The 18583-nt window shown below is 40.8% G+C and overlaps 1 protein-coding gene across 5 annotated transcripts in view; it reads left to right on the top strand.

The window, feature by feature from the left end:
• Window positions 1-14770, top strand: part of GNAS (GNAS complex locus) — a 179131-nt gene extending 164361 nt beyond the window's left edge. For 3 of the 5 annotated variants that reach the window (XM_079979688.1, XM_079979690.1, XM_079979692.1), the window contains exons 6-12: window positions 4912-4966; window positions 6297-6370; window positions 7065-7123; window positions 7421-7541; window positions 8842-8972; window positions 10897-10967; window positions 13277-14770. In XM_079979688.1, the coding sequence (XP_079835814.1) occupies window positions 4912-4966; window positions 6297-6370; window positions 7065-7123; window positions 7421-7541; window positions 8842-8972; window positions 10897-10967; window positions 13277-13423 (658 nt within the window). In that variant the 3' untranslated portion in view covers window positions 13424-14770. The remainder of the gene's footprint in view (window positions 1-4911; window positions 4967-6296; window positions 6371-7064; window positions 7124-7420; window positions 7542-8841; window positions 8973-10896; window positions 10968-13276) is intronic. The other 2 variants (XM_079979689.1, XM_079979691.1) reach the window with 1 other exon arrangement.
• Window positions 14771-18583: the final 3813 nt, after the last annotated feature.

Genomic DNA, 18583 nt, shown 5'->3' with positions numbered 1-18583 from the left:
GGGTGCCCAGATAAACCATGGTTAAGCAAGACTGTCAAATTCATACACAATGTAAAACCATAGCTTAAACAAGCCTGTGGTTCATAAGTTAAAAGCAAACCATGGTGGTTGATTCCTAGAAAACAATCCAGCTGGGCTGGATTGAGACAAACAACATTTTGGTGGCTTTTTAAAATTGTGGTTTACTATTCTGTGTCAAAACAAAATAAAAAAATTTTCCTTCCAGTTTTTTCCTTCCAGTTTTGACTATGGCAGACCAACACGGCTACCTATCTATAACTATTCTGTGTCAATCCAAGATAATATTAGAGTGCCCTGGGATCCCTAGTACTAATAACAGAAGTTTATTTCATCTGATAATTTCATTTGAGCATTGTATGTGGCATATCCAGAAAGTTTCTCAGGGAGATTGCTGCTTTTTTGAAAACCCTAAAAAGTATAGTTGCTCCTTCCTTTGGCATTTAGGACACCTACCCAGCCATTGTACAGAGGTTAGGGCTCTTGGAGCTTAGCTTAATACGTGCTCCTCTTCTTCTCTCTCCCCCCGCCCCCTTTTAAGCATAAATACTACATTTGGAGAGGATGTGAGCTTGTCTAGCAACTATCATACAATGTCGGGCTTTCCTCTGTCTGAATGAGTTCTGTTTTTGAATGGTGGTTGCTATATTTTGGGCAGAATGAATTTTTTATAGCATTCAGACTTCTTTTACCCACCGTGCATGTAGCCATTGGAGTCCATCTCCTGTAAAGTGTTCTAGTGCTGCCTCTCCTGTGTCACTGGTGTTTTTCAAGGAAATCACAGGCCTAAAAATAGTCTGCATAAACAACAGCAAGACAGTTGCGTGGTGTGTGTGTTTTTCTGCTTCAATATTTGGAAATCTCTTTTTCGTTTTCTAACCGTGTCAGCATGTCCAAAACCAATGGCATTGAGTAGGGAAATAAGAACAACGTTTCTGGGCATTTACTGTAAAAATGAAACTTTTAATATCATGTGGAAAACCTGAGGCCAACATGGATTGCACTCCTAAGTTTGCATGATTTCCGGTGCCCATAGCCTCCTCCTGAAATATACATTGACATCATGATTTAAACACTACAGTTTGGAGTCCATAATAATTACTATGCATTTAGCACAGCATGTTGTCATTTGTTGGTGTACCTCCACACTTTATAAAAATAATAACCTAATCCAGCCATCCCCAAATCCGCTGTCACTTGAGAATTTGTTTTAATTTTTGCTGCTAGTGCACTTTTACGGTGAATCTCACTCACTGGGGATCTTGCTTGAATTCAGAGTGTCCTGTGTGTGTGTGTGTGTGTGTGTGTGTGTGTGTGTGTGTGTGTGTATAAAATGTGTAATATGTATAACATTTTGTTAATTTATAAGTCTGCTTTCATACACATTTCTAGTTGCTTTATAACCATAAATTTAAAAATGACCAAAGGTAGGTTTAAAAACAATCCTTATAAACACAGAAGCTGTTCTCCCCCACCCCTAATCTTCTGCAAAAGCTTCTTAAAACCAGAATGTCTTCAGTTGTTTCCAGTAACTACAGATAGTGGGAGACTGTTGTACCTCAGCAGGGAGACTGGTCCACAGAAGATGATTGATCACACTGAAAGCTCTGCTCCAAGTTGCTACGGAGTCAGCTTTTCATATTTTAGGAATTCCAAGGAAAGACTTCCTTGCAGAATGTAGTGAACTACAGATTATGTAAGGGATAAAGGTGGTCTCTCGAATAGCCTGGTCTCAAGCTGTATAGGCCCTTTTATGTTAGTATGAAAAGCTAGAACTTGGCCCAGTAGCAGGTTGGTAGTCAGTGTAGATCCCACACATAAGGTGTTACACGGGCAACTCCCAATCTACATGGGGTTTACGTTCTGAGGAGTGCAAGCCTTTGTTAACTCTAGCTGGAAACTGTTTCAGATTGGTTCAGAAATCAGCCAAGCTGCTGCTTAATTTGGGGAGAATTAACTTGCCTTATTTTGAGGCAGTCTGATGTGAGTCAGAGAGAGTCTACCCATCGCTAGTTGGAACAGATACAGTGGTGCCTCGCAGGACGAAAAGAATCCGTTCCGCGATTCTCTTCGTCTAGCGGTTTTTTCGTCTTGCGAAGCAAGCCCATTGACGGCTTAGCGGATTAGCGCTATTAGCGGCTTTTAGCGGCTTAGCGGATCAGCTGATAAGCGGCTTAGCGGCTTAGAAAAAGGGGGGAAGGGAAAAAAACCGCAGGAACTTCGTCTTGCGAAGCAAGCCCATAGGGAAATGTGTTTTGCGAAGCGCCTCCAAAACGGAAAACCCTTTCGTCTAGCGGGTTTTCCGTCTTGCGAGGCGTTCGTCTTGCGGGGAACCACTGTAGTAAGACACATTGGCCAATTAAATGAGAAGAAATAATTTGTATTTCCGCAGTGTGTTCCGTTCCTACATCGCAGAGAGAAGGATTCAGTTGTCAAGAATATCAGTGTAATACCCTAAAAAACTAATGCTATCAACCAAGTATGCAGATACAGGGTAAATATAATACTCTGCTTAATCACGTGAGACACGAAGACATCGCAAGTTTTAGAAGTTGCTTTTGACATCTAATATGAGGCGAATGTGAAGTAAGAAAAGAATTTGCCCACTTGTGTTCGTAGTCAGATTTTTTAAAGCTCATTGTTCAACATTGCTGTTGTGGAAGAAGAGGTCAGAAACAGATTTAAGGTGAATCTGAGAAAGGCAGTATGTGGATAAATGGCCCAGGTTTTCTGTGACGTCTCCATCTTTTACGTAGTGGTATTGTCTCAAAACACAATCCAATGAAAGCAGTTTTGTTCTGTGAATTTGAGTATGTATAGCTCAGACTCCTACCTTTTCCCCCTCTTCTGAAATGGTACATAATTTTAAGGCAATTAATTGTAAATTGTAATTTGATTTCAAGTCTTTATTTTAATGTCATCTCCACGTGTAAGTAGGAATCTTTTGTTATGAAGACCCATTAGAGCCACTGGGACAGGCTACATAAGGAGTCCAAGAATTACTAAATTGGGTTAGGCAAGTGGTCCTATCTGCTGAATCTGTCCAGCATTCTTTCCACTGATATTGACACATGTGAGTCTTTTGGGATACAATTATTCTCAAGCCCCAGGCTCCCCTCCCCTCCTCCCACTAAGATCAGTTCCAAAGGAGGAGATTGAAAGTTGCTGCTTTTGATTTTAGCCTCTAATGATTAGAACATTACACCCAAGCCCTTGTTAGTTTCAGCTGCTTGGTTAAAAAAAAGTCAGGATCAAACCATCGTTCAAAAACTTGTTTAAAACAGGACGCAGTGTGTTTTCAGTCACCTCCTCCTGGCAAGTGGAGGGGGAGACACAAGCCCAAGATTTGAGTAGACTTGCTTACATAATACTAAACCGTGGTTTAGAATTACATCTGAACAAATCCTGCCTCTGATTATAAGGAGTGAGATTTTAACTATCCTAGCTAATAGCACGCAATAGACTTTAGTTCTCTCTGGAAATCCTTTAAAAAGAGAGTAATGGTACTGCTCACTATAATATGATGTTATCAGTTTCATGGGCTAATTTCAAATCTTGTGAAGGAGTATTTCCTCTTAAGACAAAGAATTATATTAATTCTCGTGTGTGTGTGTGTGTGTGTGTGTGTGTGTGTGTGTGTGTGTTTAGTATGACTTTGTTGCTTTGGTTATGCACCTAGAATTACTCATTTTAGAAGTCCCATATTGCAACCACCAAGGCAGTTTCTTTCCTAAGCTATAAAGCCCTATTTAACCTTAATGGTTTCATCTTTCTCCCCACCCATACATTTTTATTTTTCATTTCGTTTGCCTTCCGAGTTCCATTTACTTTGTTGCTGTTTTTTAAGTCACATGTATGTGAATATTCTGTGCTTGAGTTATAACATTACGATTATTGTTATGCATCATTATTAGCATGCATAACATGGGAATAGGAGTCCAACCACATCTGGGAGGGGGGGCAGAGGTTCCCCACACCTGACGTTATTGCACATAAATCCCACCCTCCTGCTTAAGCCCCAATCGAAGGGTTGTTGGTGTATACGAAGAAGAAGTTGCTTACTTCTTTTCATTTCGGATCATACTTTCAAGGTATTCCAGATTTCTGCCTTCTGTCTGCAGGGGAACTACCTGACCATTTTGAAACCCAAACATCTTATCTATTTGCACTAGTAACTGAAGCTTGCATTTTGCACATTCCTGGCTGCTGCCGCGGTGCGAGACCTCCCCATAAGGGATGATTCAAGTCCAGTATGCAAAGTAGCAATAGAAACTCAATCACACCATACGCGGCTTATTCTGTGCTGGAGCACCGTCCTCTATCATTAGGGAAATAGCATGTCTTCAGTTGTGACTGTTACATGTTAAACACACGTACCAAAACCGTTCAGACTTTTTAAAGAATCCGAGTATCTCAGGCTGCATGTGTACCTTTCAGCCATCTTTTTTTCCTTTTCTTTACTTTTTTAAAAAAGTAATCAGTGCGGTTACTTTAGTAGACACCAAATTAATCATTCTATGCCATGTGGAAATATCCTAAAATGTGTGCTACGCTAAGTGAGGGAGACCCACAATGGGGTGAGATAATACTGCAGTTTGGCTTTATTTATAGCTTATACTTCGATCTCATGGCTATTTTAATACAACTCGGTGATGTGGAAGCTGTGTTTCTGGCCCTCTGCTGGATGACACTGATAAATACATTTAACAGCTTACTTTTAAAATAACGTGTGCTTTCTCCAACATATAAAGAAAACCAAAATATGAAAGAAAATCAAGAATAAAAATATTTAATGAAACCTCAAGAAACACCTGGAAACAACAGTAGATAATAAAAGAATGTTAGCACGGCTATTATGCAATTTTACCAATGCAGATAATTTTTCTTCTCTAGTTTTCTAGACAAGATTGACATAGTCAAGCAAAATGAATACACACCGTCTGACCAGGTGAGTAAAACGGCATGTGAGAAAACAAGTTGGCACATTTGTTTAAACATTTATGCTCTGCGTTTCGGGAACGTCCTCTACAAAGCACCTTACAACGTCAAATAAAACCCAGCTCTGCCTGACAGTAGACTATAAAAGTGCAAAATACCAGTACAGCTAAATAACAGAGCCACTTTTTTTTTTTTAAAGGCATATAGAAATAGAATAGAAAACATAATGCAGATCATAAGGACAATATAAACTAGCAAGAATTGAAAACTGCAGAAGTAAAATAGGCTAATTTGGGAAGGGGGGGGGGAGTTTTCAACAATATGACACTGTTGGGGCTGTGAAGTAAGTGAATTCCAGAGCACTGGTGCCCCAGCACTAAAAGCACCTGCTTGAGTGGCAGGATTCCATCCTGCAGGGGCATGTGCCACCATCAACAGATCTCCACCCACAGGTCTAAGTGTCTGGCATGGGATGTTCTGGGAGAAGCAGCTTTTCACATACACTGGTCCGGGACCACATAGGCCTATGTTTGCTCACTATTTTTCTGTGTCCAATCCCCTTTTACTCACTCACATGCCAATAATAATAATAATAATAATAATAATAATAATAATAATAATTTATTTATTTATTATTTATACCCCGCCCATCTGGCTGAGTTTCCCCAGCCATTCTCGGCGCTCCCAATCTAGTGTTAAAAACAATAAAGCATTAAACATTAAAAACTTCCCTAAACAGGGCAGCCTTCAGATGTCTTTTAAAAATAGGATAGCTGCTTATTTCCTTGACATCTGATGGGGGGGGCGTTCCACAGGGCAGGTGCCACTACCAAGAAGGCCCTCGGCGGTGGATCTCAGTGAACAATGGGGGTGGAGACGCTCCTTCAGGTATACAGGACCAAGGCCGTTTAGGGCTTTAAAGGTCAGCACCAACACTTTGAACTGTGCTCGGAAACATACTGGGAGCCAATGCAGATCTCTCAGGACCGGTGTTATATGTTCCCGGCGGCCACTCCCAGTCACCAGTCTAGCTGCCGCATTCAGAATTAATTGCAGTTTCCAGGTCACCTTCAAAGGTAGCCCCATGTAGAGCGCATTGCAGTAGTCCAAGCAGGAGATAACTAGAGCATGCACCACTCTGGCGAGACAGTCCGCAGACAGGTAGGGTCTCAGCCTAAATGCCGACCATTGATAGTGCTGCTTATTCTGATCTCCCCCCAATAGAATATTGTTCTGTCTGTCATTCAGGCTCGTTTTCTTTTCAAGCCCACCACATTGTGGGGAGAGGGCAGGGGACTCCTTATTAGTAACCGGCCTTTCCTCCCCACATTTTCTTTAAGGACCTTCTTAGATGCAGAGTTCTGACATCAGGAATATTTGAAACCAAGTTTCAGGTGGACAAAGTAAACTTCCAGTAAGTATAACTAAACATGGCACTTGATTAAGCTAAGCTATTCAAACATATTTATCATGTGATAATTAAATAAAATCTTGTGTAAGTACAGTGGGATAACTATTTTGGATAGAATCCTCTAGATTGGATTGCAAAAAGATTCATGTATTTTTACTACTTCTACTACTACAACAACATGCACCAAATATTTAATCAAATTTCAACTTGTAAAAGTGATAATTGGAAGAATACCTTTTGATTAACATGCTACTAAGGCCTTCGTATAAGTTGTCAGAGCCAGTGTGGTGTAGTGGTTAAGAGCGGTAGTCTCGTAATCTGGGGAACCGGGTTCGCTTCCCCGCTCCTCCACATGCAGCTGCTGGGTGACCTTGGGCCAGTCATACTTCTTTGAAGTCTCTCAGCCTCACTCACCTCACAGAGTGTTTGTTGTGGGGGAGGAAGGGAAAGGAGAATGTTAGCCGCTTTGAGACTCCTGAAGGGGAGTGAAAGGCGGGATATCAAATCCAAACTCTTCTTCTTCTTCTGCAGAGCTCCACATAATTTTAATTTATTATTTTGGTGGACCCTACTTGAGAGGGAAGGATCTAATGTCACTTCACCAATTGTGTCAAATACACTGCTTCGCTGGCTCAGACACTCAGTTTAAATAAGAGAAGCTCTAATGGGTCGCTCACACTTTTATTTTCCTTTCTAGCATGTTTGATGTTGGCGGGCAAAGAGATGAACGCCGAAAATGGATCCAGTGTTTTAATGGTAAGATTGAAAATGGATCATACAAGCTACATAGTGAATATTTTGTCTTGGCAATGTACATGATATTATCTCCAGCTCTGTTTACTTTTTGTCCTTCCCATCTTTTTTGCCCTCGTGCAAGCCTTTTCCATTTACATTCTGACCTCCCACATGTGCCTAGAAGATCTTACATTTTGTCCTCTTCTACATTCTCCCCCATGCTCTACCATTCCTTTCCACCAGAAAGAGAGTAGAGCACAGAGAAGGCTTGCAAAGGTTTTGAGGTGTTACGGATTATTTTGTTTTTGTTTCTTTTAGATGTGACTGCTATCATATTTGTGGTGGCTAGCAGTAGCTACAATATGGTTATACGAGAGGACAATCAGACCAACCGGCTTCAAGAAGCATTAAACCTTTTCAAGAGTATCTGGAACAACAGGTCCGTCTCTTCAGATCTGATCAGTCGTACCCTTAATTAGCAACGCTATATTATAATTGAGTTGTGACAGCAAAAATATTGTGTAGAGTGTTAAAATGGTGTAAATATAAAATATTTATGCATTTATTTAGTGAAATGATCATTTAGTGAAGTGTGAGTATTTGAGTAAAAGGCGAAAGATTTATACAATCTGAAGAGAAACCAGAGTATGTAGTGCAATTGTATAGAAATCTGTGAATTTTGGAATAATATATACGAGGAACTCAAAAAACGACTTAAACTTACTTTTTAAAAAAGACCGGGAATTTTCCTCCTAAGCATGCTGCCAAAGAAACTTGTAAAATCAAAAAGACAATTGACCATGTATGGGATAACAGCTGTCAGAATATTAGTGGCAAGAAACTGGAAGAGTCATTCAATACCCAGTATAGTGGTTTGGCAGAATCTAATGGTAGAATACCTGCAGCTAGCAAAGATGACAGGAAGAGTTAAGAGGTCAGACAAAACAGAGAGTTTATAAGGAATGGAGAATATATAAAGAATACTTGAAAAATTATGGTGTAAACAGAAATTTCCCGGCAGAATTAGACTGATCCTTGAAATTCATAAAATATAACTGAGGTATAATGAAAAATCACAAGAAACAGGTAACTGTGCAGTATAATTAATATATATATTTATATAGAGAGAGATCAGATAAATATATCAGAGAATACTTGGAAGTCTTTTTAAATATTTGCAGCACTTTTTATTTCTAATTGTGTGAATAATCATTTCATTAACAAAATACTTAATGTTGAGGAATTCCATAATTACGTATGTTTTTTCTCTTCTTTTTTTCTTGATTTTTATACACTTGTCCTTATCCTGCATTTTTCTTTTATTTCTTTCATATGTTGTAAGCTTGTAATGGCAAATACTGTATGGATATATTCATTTTATCTCAATAAAAATTGACTAAAAGAGAGAGAGAGAAGTATTTGAGGCAAGCAGGAAAACCTTTGGGAATATAGGTGGGGAGCATTTTGCACAGGGGTTCTGTTCCTGGCCCCCCCCCACATGCGTCAGTGGCATGCATATAAGAGTGCCACCCCCACCCCATTACTTCCCTCATTTCTCTTTCATCCGGGCACAAAAGGACCCCTGCGACAGTGATCACGTGTCAGTTGGACGCGCCTAAAATGTTCACCGCCTGTAGTTGCCAGATAATGCACGGATGCTGTTGCCATGGTTTATACTGCTTTATTTCGTTTATTTTGGCCGCAGCTTTTAACAGTACATTGGCTTTCATTTTCTGTAGGTGGCTACGGACCATTTCAGTAATTCTTTTCCTGAACAAGCAGGATTTGCTAGCAGAGAAGGTTTTGGCAGGGAAATCTAAGATTGAAGACTACTTTCCAGAATTCGATCGCTACACTACACCAGATGATGGTAGGAAACTCGACATTCTCCACAGCCCTAATAGCAAAATAGACTCTCTAGCATTCAGTTATCTTAGACCGGGGAATGATCAAATTTGCAGATGACACCAAACTGGGAGGGGTGGCTAACACCCCAGAGGACAGGATCACACTTCAAAACGACCTTGACAGATTAGAGAACTGGGCCAAAACAAACAAGATGGATTTTAACAGGGAGAAATGTAAAGTATTGCTCTTGGGCAAAAAAAATGAGAGGCACAAATACAAGGTGGGTGACACCTGGCTTGAGAGCAGTACATGTGAAAAGGATCTAGGAGTCTTGGTTGACCACAAACTTGACATGAGCCAACAGTGTGACGTGGCAGCTAAAAAAGCCAATGCAATTCTGGGCTGCATCAATAGGAGTATAGCATCTAGATCAAGGGAAGTAATAGTGCCACTGTATTCTGCTCTGGTCAGACCTCCCCTGGAGTACTGTGTCCAGTTCTGGGCACCACAGTTCAAGAAGGACACTGACAAACTGGAACGTGTCCAGAGGAGGGCAACCAAAATGGTCAAAGGCCTGGAAACGATGCCTTATGAGGAACGGCTAAGGGAGCTGGGCATGTTTAGCCTGGAGAAGAGGAGGTTAAGGGGTGATATGATAGCCATGTTCAAATATATAAAAGGATGTCACATAGAGGAGGGAGAAAGGTTGTTTTCTGCTGCTCCAGAGAAGCGGACACGGAGCAATGGTTCCAAACTACAAGAAAGAAGATTCCACCTAAACATTAGGAAGAAATTCCTGACAGTAAGAGCTGTTTGACAGTGGAATTTGCTGCCAAGGAGTGTGGTGGAGTCTCCTTCTTTGGAGGTATTTAAGCAGAGGCTTGACAACCATATGTCAGGAGTGCTCTGATGGTGTTTCCTGCTTGGCAGGGGGTTGGACTCGATGGCCCTTGTGGTCTCTTCCAACTCTATGATTCTATGATTCTAGGGTCAGGAGAAGGAAGGAAGTTCTGCATTAGTGATGAATTCTGCTCTGTAAGTCTTAAGTGATAGACGACACGTGCTTGCTATTTTCAATCTATTATTTTTTTGTAAAGTGTCAGATTATGCAAGATTTGTCTCCTGTTTGATGCACAACTGTACACGATTATTAAATGTCGTTTTGTTTCTTTGATACAACTGCCTTTCGCCTCCAATCAGGCCGGTTGCAGTTCAAACAAGGTGAATGCTTTATCTGGTTAAAACAATGCCAATGATAACTTATATTGAAGAGTTTCCAGATAGTGGGTTGCATCTAGCCAAGTCATTTTGCAAGTGAAATGACTTCTACTCGCGCAACAGAAGTTCCTCTCCCCCCCTGCCTCCTACCCCATTCTGTTCTGCGCAGTTACTTAGTTGCATTCAGCCCAATAGATTTTAGATCAGCCTTTCTCAACCTGGTGCCCTCTAAATGTCTTGGACTTCAACTCCCATCAGCCTCAGCAAACATGGTTGGGAGTCGTAGTTCAAAAGCATTTAGAAGCCGGGGGGGGGGGGGAGAGAGAGAGAGAGAGAGAGAGACCGTTTTAGATGACAGTGCATAAATTATAAGAGCTTGGATCCAAAGATGTCCTTTCATTATCCGAAAGCCTCTTCTGCTTGCAAAAAGGCTGTTTACAAAAGTCCTTCCATTTTTGCAGACTCCTGGCCAATATTTTTTGCGCAATGTACTTTCAATTCCCTTTTACGGCCCACTAGAGTCTATATGCTACATCCTATAACTTCCTTATTCACGGTGTTTCTCGTGCTATAAAGCAACCCCTGCGAGATTGTGGTTGTGCACTCTCGAGAAGCATTCCACTAGCGCTAAGCTATTGCTTCCTTTCACTTCTTTGGATCCAAGCCAAGATATTTATATGAATTCCTATTTTAAGATAATCTTCTTCTTGTTGTTTTTTTTAATTGAGCAGCAATACCGGAACCTGGTGAGGATCCTAGAGTTACAAGGGCCAAGTATTTTATTAGAGATGAATTTCTTGTAAGTATGCTTTCCTCAGTATTCCTAAGAGTATCTTCCCCCGACTGCACCCTCCTTTGCTTTTAAATGCAATCCATCTTGGTACAGGCGACTCCCCATTTACGTGGGGGTTATGTTCCCAGGTACCGTGCATGTACGTGAAATGGTGTATCGTGGGGAACACCATCTGAAAAGCCTGTAAACAACTCTCTAAACCTCTGGAAACCCCTTTTAAAAACCAGCAAAATCTCCTGGGATTGCTGTCCATTTTCCCTTCACTTTTCACTCCATTTTTGCAGTTTTAATTCTCTTTTCAGGCTGTTTTTGCCATTTTCACTGCGCGAATCAAACGCGTACAACTGCATTTAGAGCTGCATGTCTTTTTTTCATTTGCATGATCAGCTGCTTGGATTAGCGGCATTATTATTATTTTTTACAAGCAGCAGCAGAGGAGAATTCTAGAGGCTGTATCCCAGCACCTTCTGTGATGTTGCAAGAGATATGGGTGCATTCCCCCTCTCATTGTGTGCTTTCAGTGGCCAAAGTCTTGGGCTTGCCCTGCTATCACCTTTCCCTCATGTAATCTTATGTATGGGGCAGGATTTGTTTCATTTGCTTTTCGCAGCAGAACTACCCCGGGCACGCTTGCAGATTCTGCCCTTCATTTTCCGTATGTAAAATGTAGTTTGTGCTTGCTTGCTTGTTTGTTTAATACAGAAAGATGCATGCAAATATGTATTTCACTGGTGAACATATCGAAATGTGTATTTTACTTGGGAGGGGGAGCGAGGTGCACAAAATGCATGCAGGGGAACAAAATGCGATGCAGTGGCCGACAACCGAGTTGCAGAAAGGCTGAAATAGATGGATTTAGCTGTGCAGCTCATCCGTAGCATAATCTCATTCTGGAACTGTACATCTACAGTGCAGTCTTAAGGTTTGAAGAGAGGTGGTGGAGGGGTGACGCTACAGGAATTTCTTCCACCTTACCCTGTGCTTCTCTGGGTTCTTGCTGGCAGGGCAGAAGAAATGGTAAAAGTAGTACTCTTGCTTTTTCTGAGCGGGAGAGATCTAAATAGAATTGAAGTAGGCCAATTCTCAGGTTAACGTGATTTTCTCTTTGGGTCTGGTGCATTGTCAGGGGACTGGGAAGGTAATGAATCCTTTGGACTAGTGTCTTTCCTTGGTCCACCTCCAGCATGCCTCTGAAAGGACCAGGGGTCCTCCGGGAGCATCAGGGGCTGCGTACATTATGGCAGGGATGGGGCGATCCAACATCACCTCTACTTCTCTGAGGTCAGAGCCTGGAAGGAGGGAGGTCCAATGCTGCTTTTGACCACCAGTCAAAACAAAATAAAGGGAAAAAAATTCCTTCCAGTAGCACCTTAAAGACCAACTAAGTTAGTTCTTGGTATGAGCTTTCGTGTGCATGCACACTTCTTCAGATACGTATCTGAAGGTGCTACTGGAAGGAATTTTTTTTTTCTTTATTCTGTTTTGACTATGGCAGACCAACACGGCTACCTATCTGTAATTTGACCACCAGGACACACTCCTGAGGGCGATTGGATTGGCTTTGCTGAATAATGATTTTGTGTCAGTGATCATTGCTGGTGACACAGAAGAATGTTGGTTTAGAGAAAGTGTCCTTTCTCTACCTGGATACTAGCCGGTTTTGAAAGAAAATTGCACATTTTGAACTGTAGTGAATTCAGACTGACTTTTCGGTAATGGCAAATAATTATCATCTTTGTAAGTTTTCCTGCCACCTGTTCCAACATAGGGACGCGGGTGGCGCTGTGGGTTAAACCACAGAGCCTAGGGCTTGCCGATCAGAAGGTCGGCGGTTCGAATCCCCGTGACGGGGTGAGCTCCCGTTGCTCGGTCCCTGCTCCTGCCAACCTAGCATTTCGAAAGCACATCAAAGTGCAAGTAGATAAATAGGTACCGCTCCAGTGGGAAGGTCAACGGCGTTTCTGTGCGCTGCTCTGGTTCACCAGAAGCGGCTTAGTCATGCTGGTTGCATATGACCCGGAAGCTGTACGTTGGCCCCCTCGGCTAGTAAAGCAAGATGAGCACCACAACCCCAGAGTCGTCTGCAACTGGACCTAATGGTCAGGGGTCCCTTTACCTTTACCTTTTAAGTTTTCCTGCCACTTGTTCCAACATAGTTCTGTTTTGTTCAACATTTTGCCATGGAAATGGAATTCTTGGAGCCCGGGGGTGTTGGGGGTAAGAGATAGGGCACCATGAGGAACAATTCTCATTAACCCTGTTCCACGACCTCTCGTGCTTTTGACATACATACTCTGTGTTTGTCCCTCTTGCAGAGAATCAGCACAGCAAGTGGAGACGGAAGACACTACTGCTACCCTCACTTCACCTGTGCAGTGGATACAGAAAACATCCGGAGGGTTTTCAATGACTGTCGGGACATTATCCAACGGATGCACCTTCGTCAATATGAGTTATTGTGATGGAGAGCACTTTCTCTGTTTTGGACTCCTTATTCCTTATTAAAAAGAAAAAAAAAAAACCTTGCCCACATAGGGTGGAAGAAAAACTGTTGCAATCTCCCTCTGATTTGCATCCCTCAACCTTTTCTCCTTGCTGGACAAATAGCAGCACTTCTAAGCTTGCTTGTTTCACCCCCTTGGAACAGTTTGAGACGGCCCATGAAATGTAAAAGGCCATTTCTGCGAGCGGGGGCGGGAGGGAGGGGGGCGTTTTTTTCCTCTTAACACTGTCATTAACAAAATAATAATAATAATAATAATAATAATAATAATAATAAATAACACCCTGAAAGTGGAACACCTGAGAGGATTTGGGATTAAAGTTAAATATTAAAAAAGCAAACAAACAAAAGAGAAAATGGGAGAGAGAACTTTAGGTAATTAGCACTGTTGTGGGCATAATCCTATATCCCATGATTTCAACTTTGTTATCCATTCACTGCATCAGACTCAAGAAGGTGCCAAGTCACAGACCAAGTTGAAAGGACAGGCGCTTGAGTTTGGTTCTCTGCCTCTGAATGTGACTTTTGAGCGGAAATACTGACAATTCTACAGCAGATCTAGACAGTAGAAAACCAACTGCTACCTTCAGAAAGGTGTTGTTGAACCATGGCGGTCCTCTGGTGACTGGGGACATTGCTAAATGAACTGCATTATGGCCTGTGATTGCAGAAAGAGTTAACCACACACTGTTTTTTCAGTTTGTCCACTGATGATCCTGTCTGCTATATAGATATATATATATATATATACATATATATATAAATCATTATCTGGACTGTCGTCCTCACAATCTCCCCTTCTTTCTCTCTCCCCTTCTCCTTCTATTGCCTTCCCGTAACCTCTCTTCCCAATTTTTATTTTACTGCTGGATTATTATTCTTGTACAGACTGTAAAATGTATTATTTTGTACAACTTTATTGAAAAAAAATAACTTGTAGAAGATCTTTGTGCCTTGATTATGGCTGTACCCGTGCAATGAGCTAAGATGTAAGTATGTTTGATTGCGCTGTACAGCTTTGTCAACCCTATCTGCAGCAGTTGCTCAAGGTAGGGAAAATTTATCTGTAGTTTAGGGTTTTTTTCTGGTTTATAAAAGGAGGAGGAAAAAAAATACTGTTTAGTATTTAAAAAAAAAGAGTACAAATCGTGCAAACGTAACCACTTTAAAAGTGAGGTCTACAACAAGTGACCAGATGTTGCAGCATCATGCTTTTTAATTTTTAGCTTTAACTCATTTAAATCTCTATCCAAATGCAAAACATGGCTTGTTTCTACATAAACCAAATTTTGCTACAAATTATAAATGTTAGTCTTTGTCATTCATAGTCTTTTTTTGTGCAAAAGGACAAAAACAGAACAAAAAAAAGCAAACACATCGGCATTGCACAGGCCTGGTGGCCATCTCTGTGCCAGTCACATGCTTTTCCACCGCCACTATTTCTGCGTGGGCATAAGACTCCCATAATTGCAACGTAATTACCTTGCCCCTGGATTTGGCCACTCGATTTCAGTTTCCAACGACATTTTATTTCTCTTTTAATAAAGAGAGACTTTAAATATTTGTTTTATATTAACTATATAAGTAGCTTAAAGTTGAGGAGTGTGGATTTTTTTTTCTTAAACTTGAATAATTTATGCAAATCATATGCTTAGAACAACATGTGGTACAGTTTTTTTAACAAAGAGCAAAAATCACTGTAGCAATAAGAGAGCATGTAATTTTAGTAACTACACCGCTTTATATTTTATACTTAGGTGTTTTATGTCTTTGTGAGCGTATTACTTTTTCATGTGTCTGAACCTACATGTACAAATTTGTACAAAGTCTAAAATTACCGCTGTACATCTAGATCAACTACATTAACTCAAGCCACCCCTTTGCCCCACCCTGAAAAATGGGGTGAGGGGGAAATCTAGATTCCAATACATCGATTATTTTTTTAATTGCCTTTTTTACACGTTAGCTTATCTTACACCCACCAGACATGACATTAGTTTCTCTCTTGGGAAGAAGTCCCACTTTAGAAACTGTGCTGTGGCCAATAATTTCTACAAGTGCCAGAAACCTTAACGTTAAGAACCGCAGGAGTTGAGGATTGTGACAAGGACAGGTGTAATTAATTCTCTAGTGGGGGGGGGGAATTCCCTGTCTCCTTTAATATACGCAGAATAGGTATGAACCATTCACCCAGGTAGAACAAAAACAATTGCATTGTTCACTGCAAAACACACACACACACACTTCAATGCTGTGAAAGTGAGGTGGAGAAGACAAGAACATGCCATTTCCTGCTTGGCAGGGGGTTGGACTCGATGGCCCTTGTGGTCTCTTCCAACTCTATGATTCTATGAGACTTTCTTCCCGTTTCCCATTGCTGCAGTGTCCCGATGAGAACCAAGCCCCGTCTGATTTTTTTTGTAAAAAAAAAAAGTGGCTTGCCTCATCAGATGTGGGGACTGCAGTTGTGCAAAGCAACTGAGGAAGCCCTAGCTGTGTCCACAGTTCCATCAGGCTCCCATAATAGCTCCTTTGGATAGCAGCCTGGGCCTGCGGTGTAGCCAATTCAAATTTAGCAGGCGGTCCGTTTTAACGTACTAAGATGAGCTGCCTTGTGAGCATTTGCGATCTGTTGCAAAGCCTGTTCCAGAAACATACCTTTGCCAGTATAAGACTTAGCTAGTGCCTGATGGGATTCCATAGAGCAGAACACACACACACACACACACACACACACTTTAAAATGTGAGCCTTAATTTTTGCTATAAAAGTAAAAAAAACAAAAAACCTAAGTTAGTGCCAAACCTATTTTTATTACCTCTTAAACCTGGGGGGTGGAGGGTGGGGAGATAATACAAGAAACAAATCAAGAAGGATAGAACCTATTTGCAAAGAACGAACTGAGAAAAACAAAATCATCGTCTTTTATTAAACAGTAGCAAAGACCCCCTTCCATTGGTGAAGAGATTAAGCAAGCATATGTAACAAAGGGGGGGTGTGCATGCCATACATGGGCACACACACCGTTTAAAATACACCACCTATAAAGCTTTATATGAATGGAAATGTTTGAGATCCTTTTTTTATGTTGGGTGGGTGAAGGGAGTGTTTTGGAACCAGTTTTGGCTGCAAATGAATGGAGAGCGGGGTGTGTGTGTGTGTGTGTGTGTGTATGTGTGTGTTTCATCTCAGTATTGCCTCTGTTAGTCTGTCTCTTTTAAGTTTTTGCAGTTTGGTGGTCTGGTAAATGCAAGTCTTATTTTAACAGCTTTTTCTGTTTGTTTTGTTTTTATTTTTAATACAAAAAAACCCATAAAGCTTTGATGCTTGCTATTTAATTCTGTGTTTTCTTCTGTCTCTAATTTAGCTTAATTTTGCAGTCGTTTGAACCATTCCAATCTAATGCTCATCTTTCCCTTGGACTTTATTTTTTTCTATTTATTTGTTGGAGCCTCCTGTTCAAATAATAATCAGGATTGAGGATTCTGGATTTGCATCTGTCACCTGCTTCAGGAATTTCTGGCTTTTTACAACCAATGTGTATTTTCTTCCCCAAGTATTCATTGCGACTCTCAGAAATACAATTACTACCACTTCTATCAATAAAGCCAACTCAGTGTCTTAGGGACACATGTGCATCCTGTCTATTGACCAAGATGTGTCACAAATTCCACTGTGAAGCCAAAATGAAAGTCTATAAATTCCCCCACAATAGATTTTTGCTATTAACCGTGCTTGGTTGGCCCTTTTAAAGGATCTCTACTGTGGAGAAATATTTTGATTTGTTGAAGTTATGCAACTCTTTCGTTGGGTAAGCTCAGGGTTTTTTAAATTAGTAATTGAAGATAATGTTTGAGGAGGGTTTTCTTTTGCAAGTGTGTTAATTCCAAAACATTTGGATTTAAAAACATAACCCTCAGCATGCTGGTCTCCTGCATTTAGTCTGAATACTTTAGGTATTTTGTACAAATGAGAATAATAAATTGTAGAGAGAGTGTGGTTTTCAAAACAAGACTCTGTGCTGTAGAAATAACATTCTAACCAAACACTTTTATTTAGCAAAACAAGTTTTAGGGCGCTAAGTGTTTCCAGGAATCAATGGTGCTGTTTTGGCCACTTTATTATACTAATGGGAATATGCTGAGAATGAAAGAGCACTGAGACCTGATTGAGTTAATTCCCAAAATATTTTACCATACTTGCACCACACTCTGGGTCATGTTTTCTTCCCCAGGAACATAGCGTTGATAGTGTGGTATTTTGTGTTTTCCTTGGTTTATTCCTCATGGCAAAGCCATTGGACCCAATCCATGGCAGGGTGGAGACACTTTTGCATAGTCTGATCCTATATGGCTCCAGTAAAGCTATAAAAATGAAAGACAAAATGGCATAGGTGTACCAATAGTTAATGGTTTTTATTTGTTGTTGGAACAACTCAGAACCAGATCCGTGGGGTCATGGCTTCTGCACCATAAAGGTAAGTTATTGATCATGATTCATGGCTTCTCCTTGAGGGTGGTAAAAGAAAGTATCCCACATAGTTCCTCTTTTCATACGATGCCCCCCAAAATGTCATACAAAAGCAGCAGCTTTTGTTGCAAAGGTAAAATAAAGGCGTACCTCATAAGTCGAATGCTGCAAACCCGTAAGTGAATGTCCCAGTTTGTGAACGTTCTTTGGAACCCAAACGTCCAACATGGGTTCTGCTGCTTCCAATTGGCTGCAGGAACTTCCTGCAGCCAATCAGAAGCCGTGCCTCGGTTTCCAAACGTTTCGGAAGTTGGACGGACTTACGGAACGGATTCCGTTCAACTTCTGAGGTACGACTGTATTTCATCAGGCCTTTCAAATCAGGAAAATCACCATTCATTGATATTTTTTAAAGGGAAAATAATGCTATCAAGCATTTAAATTAAGTAAAATACTCCATTTGATCAAATTTACATTAAAGCTTAAAGTACATTTTTAAAAGCCTGAAATGCAGTTATAGTGATACTGTCTAAAAAGCTGACTGTTAACACATTCAGTAATAGGTTTTTTAGAAGTCAACAGAGATGGGATAAGCGCATCAGATTTTTGAGAGCAACTGGTTCCACGGTTAAACGTTCCATACGGTGGG

This window comes from Podarcis cretensis, assembly GCF_951804945.1.
Source record: "Podarcis cretensis genome assembly, chromosome: 6".
NCBI classification, from domain to species: Eukaryota; Metazoa; Chordata; class Lepidosauria; order Squamata; family Lacertidae; genus Podarcis; species Podarcis cretensis.
Note: the sequence above shows the minus strand (reverse complement) of the source record. Positions and strands in the feature narration are given on the sequence as shown.